This window comes from Echinops telfairi, unplaced genomic scaffold (assembly GCF_000313985.2).
Source record: "Echinops telfairi isolate 266 unplaced genomic scaffold, ASM31398v2 ScPeMD7_655;HRSCAF=1070, whole genome shotgun sequence".
Classification (NCBI taxonomy): domain Eukaryota; kingdom Metazoa; phylum Chordata; class Mammalia; order Afrosoricida; family Tenrecidae; genus Echinops; species Echinops telfairi.
Window position 1 is genome coordinate 28,188,007 of NW_022104553.1, and position 8,640 is coordinate 28,196,646.

The 8,640-nt window shown below is 51.5% G+C and overlaps 1 protein-coding gene across 1 annotated transcript in view; it reads left to right on the forward strand.

Annotated features, from left to right (window-relative positions):
- Positions 1 to 7,850, forward strand: part of ETHE1 (ETHE1 persulfide dioxygenase) — a 32,602-nt gene extending 24,752 nt beyond the window's left edge. Inside the window, exons 5-8 of the mRNA XM_045292686.1 lie at positions 2,378 to 2,507; positions 5,677 to 5,766; positions 7,231 to 7,347; positions 7,657 to 7,850. Of these exons, the coding sequence (XP_045148621.1) occupies positions 2,378 to 2,507; positions 5,677 to 5,766; positions 7,231 to 7,347; positions 7,657 to 7,709 (390 nt within the window). The 3' untranslated portion in view covers positions 7,710 to 7,850. The remainder of the gene's footprint in view (positions 1 to 2,377; positions 2,508 to 5,676; positions 5,767 to 7,230; positions 7,348 to 7,656) is intronic.
- The last annotated feature ends 790 nt before the right edge of the window (positions 7,851 to 8,640 follow it).

Below are 8,640 nucleotides of genomic sequence, written 5' to 3' on the forward strand. Positions count from 1 at the left end.
GAAATGATGTACAAATACGCTTTACACAATTGATGTGTGTATGGATTGGGATAACAGTTGTATGAGCCCCTAATAAAATGTTTAAAAAAAAACAAGCAAACAAACAAACAAACAAACAAACAAAAAAAAAGGGTCACCTGTGTTCTTCCCAACCTCCTTTATGGGGGCCTGTGCAGGCCTAGGAGGGACAAGCCCCCTGTCCCTGATCTAGCTCCCTAACAAATCCAGTTTGCCTGGGGTTTAATGTCTGTAATGAGAGTGAACGAGGATGTGCTTAAGATTTTGTGTGTAAAACAAATGTAAATATATAGCTTTGAAACAAACAAACAAACAAACAAACAAAAAGACTTTATGATCCAGCTCTTGAGGTGGAATCAGATGAGTGTTTTGAATCCTCCGGCAGCCACTAGAAGCTGAATTTTTTTGTTGTTTTTTTCCCCCAAACTTTTTATTGTAAACTAGGTGAAGGGTTACAGAGTTAATCGTCAGTTTTGCCTCAATGTGTGCATGGCAATCCCCAGGAAGCTGGATTCTTGGGCCCACGTGTGCATGTCGTTGTTATCTTCTGATTACGGGCCATGCAAACCAAGGACACATGTGGACCTTTGCCCCCACATGTAGACTAGGGGGCCTTCTTACAAGTAAAACCCAGGAGCTATAGAAACACAGGAACTCTTTGAAAGACACGCGCTAGTTCTATTATTAGTTTAAAATGGTCACCCAAAATACTAAAGGGAAAACATAGTCCCGAGGACGTGGACAGCCAATATCTCTGAGGAATGTCATTTAAAACGGCTTGCTGGCTGGTCTCTCTTGTTATTCTCTGGCCTGCAGGTAGGGCAGGTGGTGTGCTGGCAGCATGAGGGGGAGGTGCACTGCATGAACTTTTATTCATTTAGCTTCAGAATATGGTGTCTTAAAGTAAAGTTTGTCTTTCTCATGATTGAAACGATAAAAAGGAGTCCCCGTGTCGGAAACTGTGGCAATTACACAGTTTCATGTCAACTCGATAAATAAGGATGAAGGGGTGGGGTCTAGCCTGTCAATCAGGCCATGGCTGGTGATCCCTCCTGTGGGCGTGGCCTTCTCTCGTGGAGTCTGGGAATCCTCTCTTCCTCCCTGGAGGCGGGACACACACTGCCTCCGCTCTACCTTCCTGTTGACAAGCCACATGGAGTCACACTGAGGGCGACCAGAGCCCTGGAGATGCATCTACTGCTGTCGGACCCACAGGGCTTTCCATCCACCGGCCTGTGATCTTCCTGCATTCAGCATCATTGCATGTGCTGCATGAGTCTGAAGAGGAATGTATGGACTAGTATCAGACATAAGGGCCAATTTCGAACTTAGGGACTTGATCCGGACTGGGCTGGGGTGCTTTCTCAATTTACAATTGCTCCTTGATATGCAGCTTTCTCACACGCACATGAGCATCTTTGGATTTGTTTCTCTGGTCAACCCGGACTAACGCAGTAACCCACAGGGGCAGTTCTGCCCTGGCCTGTAGGGTCGTCCCGAGTTGGGACCGATGCAGGTTGAGCGAGAGGTAGTTTCCTGGCGTTCCGTTGTTCTCTGTTTAGACTTCTACCACAGTGCCTTTCCCTCACTGCTTGGCAAGCACTGTTTGCACAGGAAGTCTGTGCCCGCTCCATGCACGCTACAAATATAAGTTCCCCCGGTTTTCCCAGTCTCTTTAAACTCAGCCTGCGGCGCTGTCACCCTTAAAATGCTGCACATTTCTTTCCAATCAAGCTGCCCGCTTTCCCTTCCAGACTTACGGCTTCAGGGATCTGATGTGGACACTGCCCACGTGAAGAGTTACAGTCTTGGACAACCATGGGGTGGGGGTGGGAGGGGTTGTACCCTGTCCTCTGGGGTTGCCACGAGTTGGAATTAAGTTGATGGAAGTGGGTTTTCTTTGGGGCTTACCTTAATCCAAGTGTAGATATCGTGTGTGTGTGTGTGTGTGTGTGTGTGTGTGTGTGTGTGTGTGTGGTCATCATTGCATTCCAATGTTTCTTTTCTTGTCTTGCAGTCTTTAACCCATCTGGAGTTTACCCAAGTGGCACAGTAGTAGTTACATGTTGGGCTGCTAACCACAAGGCCAGCAGTTTGAACCCACCAGCCTCTCCTTGGGAGAAAGACGAGGCTTTCCATTCCCATCCAGAGTGACAGTCTCAGAAGCTCACAGGAGCAGTTCTACCCTGTCCTGTAGGAGAGAGCTTGGCAGTCGACCTTAATATTTTTCCAAAACGGTTCCCTAGAGATGGCCTGAGCTTGGTGGGGGCTCCTGGGCCCCATTTCGACTGGAGGCTGGAGCCATGGAGGCATGGATGTGCTGCTGGTGACTGGCTCCATGTTCCCTCTTCCCTGCCAGGCTTTGGAGACCCGGGCCAGCCCTGGCCACACCCCAGGCTGCGTCACCTTCGTCCTGAATGACCACAGCATGGCCTTCACGGGAGATGCCCTGCTCATCCGAGGGTGCGGGCGGACAGATTTCCAGCAAGGTCAGTCAGGTTAATGTATGTGCGCGCCAGGGGCTCAAGTCTCTGCTGCAAGAGCGGACCACTGAGCACGCACTTTGGACTTATGGGGGCAGGAGTGGGGGAGCGGAGGGGTGTCAGGATGAGATTCAAAGGAGGCATGAGTTAGATTGAGGGAGTTAGCTGCTGAGGGACAGTTAAACTCAAGGGTAGAGCTCTTAGGGACAATCAGATACAGACCTCTATTAGTTAGCTATACAAGGGGCCTAGGGTGTAGTGGTTACAAGCTGGGCTACTAACCAAAAGGTCAGCAGTTTGAAACCACCAGGGAGAAAGACGAAGCTTTCTACTCCCATGAAGAGTTACAGTCCCAGAAACCCACAGGGCAATTCTACCCTTTCCTACAGGGTTGCTCTGAGTCAGAATTAAGTTTGGCCTCTGGACTTGAACTCATCCCGGACAGCTCAACTCACCCAAACCATCTGACCGCTCCCACCAGCTTAACTACAAATGGACCGAGCTTCCCCTCGCCCTGTCCCCACCCCCAGGCATCAAACCACCAAACACAACTTCCTGGCAACTAAATTCTAGAATCGGACCACCCACTGGGAGAAAGACAGGGCTTTCTAGCCCCTTCAAGAGTGACAGTCTCGGAAACCTGCAGGGGCAGGTCTACCCTGTCCTAGAGGGTCACTCTGAGTCAGTCTCTCAACAGCAGTGAGTTTGGAGTTTTTGTGTTTTGTTTTTAATTGTTGGGTAACGCATTAACTCAGACCTTACTGTGGGGAGGGGAGGGGGGTGTCTCACACAGTGTCGGAGAGCCAGGGATCTCAGGATGGCTTAGCACGGTGATGGTGGTTCTTGCTCACACGTTAAGAAGATGTTTGAACTTCTAGCAGAACCCACGGCTGTGGCTTGAAGTGGAAACCTAACAAGGAATCTGGGAGAAGGCAGGTGCTGCCTTCGTTTCATCAGCACACGATGATTTGTGGGACTCTCTGGACGTGTGCCTCCTGATTGCAACGCGCAGCTGTCGCACCTCCCGTTCACAGTCAGAAGAAGCAGAAAAGGGGAAGTGGCAGCCCTTTTTCTCAAGACGGAAAAGGCTACCCCAGAAACCCTCAGGAGTCTCTCAAGCGGTGCTAGTCAAACGGTCAGCCGGGGTTGTCATCAGACGGTTCGCCTGGAGCGGGAGAACCCTTCCAGAAGGTGGCTCACGAACAGGGCCCACAAGTTGGTCCTGGCTCTTGGCCGGAAGCCTCAGTTCCTTGTCTCGGGACCTTCTCCAGACGGCTACTCCAGGGTCCTCGTGACATAGCAGCTGGATCCTCCCAGAGGGAGCCATCAGAGAGACAGAAAAAGCCACCGCAGCTGTTCTATGGCCTGATCTCCGCAGTATCGGGGGACCGCTCATCTCTGCAGTACCCTCCTTATCAAAAGCAAGGTGCTCAGTCCAGACCATGCTGATGAAGTGGGGGAAATGAAGCTTCCCATTTTGAAGAGAGAAAGTATCAAAGAGTATGTGGACCTATTATATAACTAATCAGGGATAGAGATTAGCTTTTTGTTTTTTTTAAAACAACCAACCAAGCTCACTGCTATCAAGTTGAATCTGACTCATAGGACCCTCTGGGACAGGGTAGAACTTCCCCGCTGGGTTTTCAAGACTGTAACTCTTTAGGGGAGTAGCCAGCCCCATCCTTATCCCAGGGGATAGTCAAATTCTGGAATCTGGCTGCCAGGAGGTTGGTGGAGTCGGTGGTTTAATTGCTGGGGGAGTCTTGCTCCACTTGGAGATAAGCTGGTGCGGAGCAGTTAGATGTGGGGAGAAAGTTTAGTGCCTGGGTCTCAGGGTTTACTTAGATGCCCTTTGAGTTGGGAAAGGAACCCTGGTGGGCCTGTGGGTTAAGCTGCTCCCACAAGGTCAGCAGTTCAAACCCACCAGCTGCTCGGCATGAGAAAGATGAGGCCGTGTGCTCCCGTACAGAGTCACAGCCTTGCTAACCCTGAGAAGCAGCTCTGCTCTGCCTGATAGGTTGGCGGTGAGTGGGAGTCGATTCAGGGCAGTCGGTGTGGATTTCTGCTTTTTGTTTTGCGTATGTGTGATGGTAGGAAGCTTTTACAGCCTCAGGGGACAAGGTCCAGGCCAGGTGAGAGTAAAGAAGCCACCCTGAACGGATCGTGGGCAGCCGGCCCTCCACTTCCCTCTGTCCTTCTCTCTCTACCTCATTCTCTCTCTCTCTCTCTTTCTCTCTCTCTCTCTAACTCTGAGGCGCTCTGCATCCCCCGTCCATCCACTCCCCGCCCCCACCTGACAGCCTCCTCCTCTTAGTCTTAGTCGGACAGAACATTCCAGAAAAGTGTACCCCTACCCCAGCTTAGGACTCAGGTCTTCTCGGAAGCAAGTCTCCCCCTTGGCCTCCTGCCTCTGGTTTCTTATCTTCCGTCTACCTTCTTGGTCCAGAACCCTTTCTTTCTTTCTTTTTAAAATAAGTCATTTTATTGGGGGCTCCTACAGCTCTTATAACAATCCATAACATCAATTTTTAAAAATCATTTTATTGGGGGCTCATGCAACTCTTATTACAATCCATACCTACATCAATTGTGTAAAGCACATTTGTATATTCATTACCCTTATCACTCTCAAAACACTTGCTCTCCACTTAAGCCCTCGGCATCAGCTCCTCATCCATACATCAATTGTATCAAGCATATTTGTACATATGTTACCATCATCATTTTCAAAATATATTCTTTCTATTTGAGCTCTTGGTATCAGCTCCTCCCCTTCCTTCCCCCCCCCCCCCACGGACCCCTAATCAACTATCAATTATTCTTTTTTTTCATATCTTACACCGCCCGCGGTCTCCCTTCGCCCACGTTACTGTTGCAGAAGCCTTTCTTGATATCCCCAGGATGGGGTCACCACTGCTGGGTGCTTCAAGGGCCCCATCCCACACTCCTTTGCAACCACAGTACATCCCTCACCCTCTCTCAGATTTTCGCATCTGCTGTTCCACCTCCCAGAATGCCCTTCTCTCTTCTGCCTCTCTCCCTCGATGGGAGCCGGAGCGGGGATGGGAGTGGGGATGAAGAGAGGGTTTATTAGCTACAGTGACCCCTGAAGGAAGGGGTCAGGGGGAGTTTCCTGCCCTGCCAATCCACTAACCTCAGAGCTCTCCCTCCCCAGGCTGTGCTAAAACCTTGTACCATTCGGTCCATGAAAAGATCTTCACGCTTCCAGGAGACTGTCTGATCTACCCAGCTCACGACTACCGTGGTGAGGCTTCTGGAAGGAGGTGTGGGGCTTCTAGGATGGGCTGACGACAGTGGCTGCAACCACGGGCCACCACACACATTGTGTTGTGCATAGGGTTGCTATGAGTCGGAACGGACTTGGCGGCCCCTAACGACAACCAGAACAACCAACAGCAGAGGCTGGTGGTTCAAATCCATGCAGAGTCGCCGGGGAAGGGAAGTGCTGGCAAGCTGCTTCCCAAACCTGTCAACGTGCCAAGGACTGCAATTCCCCTGAATAACGCATGGGGTCGCCACAAGTCGACATCAAATAGACAGCAGCTAGTGGTGGTTATTGTTTCTCAGGTCCCTAGGTCCTCAGCACAAACTGTTTGAGCCAGACTGCTAGTCCAAGGTCAGTGGTTCCAATCCACCAGCTGCTCCATGAAGAAAAATGAGGCTCTCAGCTCCCATAAGGATTTATAGCCTCAAAATAAAAATATTTATAGCCTCAGAAACCCTATAGAGCAGGAGTGGGAGCCTCTTTTTGTCCAACCAAAGCCAATTTGCATATTTATCACATCCTTTGAGGACTACACTGGTCAAACATTTAACTCACCCCTCGTGAGGCAGCTGGAGCAACATCTCTTTGGTGAAGCATGTGGCGTTTACTGGTCCTGAGGGTTTTGTGGACCTTCTGTGACACCGTCCACCCCTCCCCCCCACCACAACAACATTACCCACTGGAGCCCTGGTGGTGTCGTGGTTAGACATTGGGCCGATAACCACAAGGTCAGCAGTTTGAAACTCCCAGCCGCTCTCAGGGAGAAAGATGGGGCTGTCTGCTCCCTGGAGAGTTGGTTTGGGAAACCACAGGGCCTGTCCGGCAGGGTTTCTATGAGCTGAAATCCACTAGATGACAGTGAATGAATATGTGTGAGTGATCTGCCCCTTAAGCCAGAGGTTCCCCATCCCTGCTATGAGTTGCAGTGGGTTTGGTTTCCACCCAAAGGTTGGCAGTTTGAGCCCATGCAGTGGCACCGTGGAAGAAAGGCTTGGCTGTTGGCTTCCTGAAAGCTGACAGCTGAGAAAACCTTGTGGAGCGGTTTCGCTCTGTGACACATGGGGGCACCATGACATCAAATCAACTCAATTACAGTGCGTTGGGTTTAGGTGGTTCACCAGGCTGCAAAAATCCTTGTGGAGCTGGGAGGATTCCCTCTGGCCAGAAAGAACAGGGGTTTAGGCGTGTCCTGTGTGTGGATGTAGAAACCATGACTCGTAGAATTCCAGAGGGACTGGGACTGACTAGTTCTTTTTTTTTTGGGGGGGGGGGGCGGAAGACGGTGGGAAACTACATTTCCCATAGTGCCATTTGAGGCAGTCTCACCCAGGCTTCTGCTAGTCCCAAGTCAGAGAGGCACCGCGAGGCCTCCTGGGAAATGTAGTCCTAGGAGGCTCGCCGCCCTGGCTTGGTTGACTGTTCACCCCTTCCCTTGGCCACTAGGGCTCACGGTGTCCACTGTGGAGGAGGAACGGACTCTGAACCCCCGGCTGACGCTCAGCTGTGAGGAGTTTATCAAGGTCATGGACAACCTGAATTTGCCCAAGCCGCAGCAGATAGGTGAGTCACTGAAGGCAGGGTCTGGCGGAGGAGGAGATTGGAGATTGGACTCCTGGGCCTGAAGGTGGAGGGGCTGGGGGAGGGACTCCTGGGTCTGAGGGTCGGGGGCAGTCTACTGTGGCCCAGACCCCTGAGATGAGGGAGGAGGAGTTTGGAAGACTTGGTTGGACCTTTGAATCTGCCGAGGACTCTTGTCCAGAGTTCTAGATCCACCCCCCAAAAGGGTTCTCATGATTTCTGGGTCCCTAGAAGGAAGGCCCTCGAGCCTGCCTGGACCCCCTAGTTTCCCCCTCCGTCTTGTCCTTTCAGATGTAGCTGTTCCAGCCAACATGCGCTGTGGGGTGCAGACCCCCATCTCCTGACGGCTGCTCTCTGTCACGTGCTCCTGTCCATGATGCAGTCGATGGCACAGGGTGGGGTATTGGCCCCACTCCCCCTGTCTACCCTTCACCAGCTCTTCCAGTTTCTTAAATAAACGTTTGTGTGTGTGTGCGTGCTGTGAATCTGACAACCATCTTTTTTTTAACCCCCTGGGGGCGGGGCAGGGGTGGGGGCACAGGTAGTTGGGTGTCTGGACTCAGCTGCCTGGACAAAATGACGATCCAGGGATCCCAAAGCAGATTTCCTAACATCACAGGAAACCCCGGGCTGGGAACATCCACTTGGGGCTGGAGCCTGTTCTCCCTGTGGGACGACACCTCCCCAGGCCTCAGCTTCCTCCTCTGTGAAATGACCAGCGGCTTGGTAGCAATCATAGGGTTGTCCACTGCTAACGAGTATCGTTATTATTCAGAATGATCTTTCAGACACTTCCTGGCTTGCACAGACAGCCAGACAACGTGGGCCTTCCAGAAAATGAGTCTTTGATGTTAATATTTACGGCAGGTGCAACCCTTGGCTGCATTTGCTTCTCCCTCCCATGCACCCCAACCTGGGTTTCCCCCAGCTGTATAATGGGGAGCGCGATCTCTTCTGTCCCTGGGCCGCTGTGAAGATGAAATGGATGTGTATGAAGTGGCACGGTTCCCAAACTAATAATACCTGTTCACACACCAGCTATTTTCCTGTTTTTGCCCAGAAGGGAAAGGGCCTGGTGGAGACCTTTAACCTCTGCCAGCCACCTCATGGCAAAGTGGGGAGGGGCACACTCCGCCCTCAGTCGTGGGTCTCTGATTCAGCTCCGGGCACCCCCATCCCCTGCCCTGCCCAGATCCCCAAACTGGTCGAGAAAAGGGGCTTTTCTAAAGGACTCTGGCGGGGAGAAGTCCTGATTTTCATCCCTTCTTTGGGGAT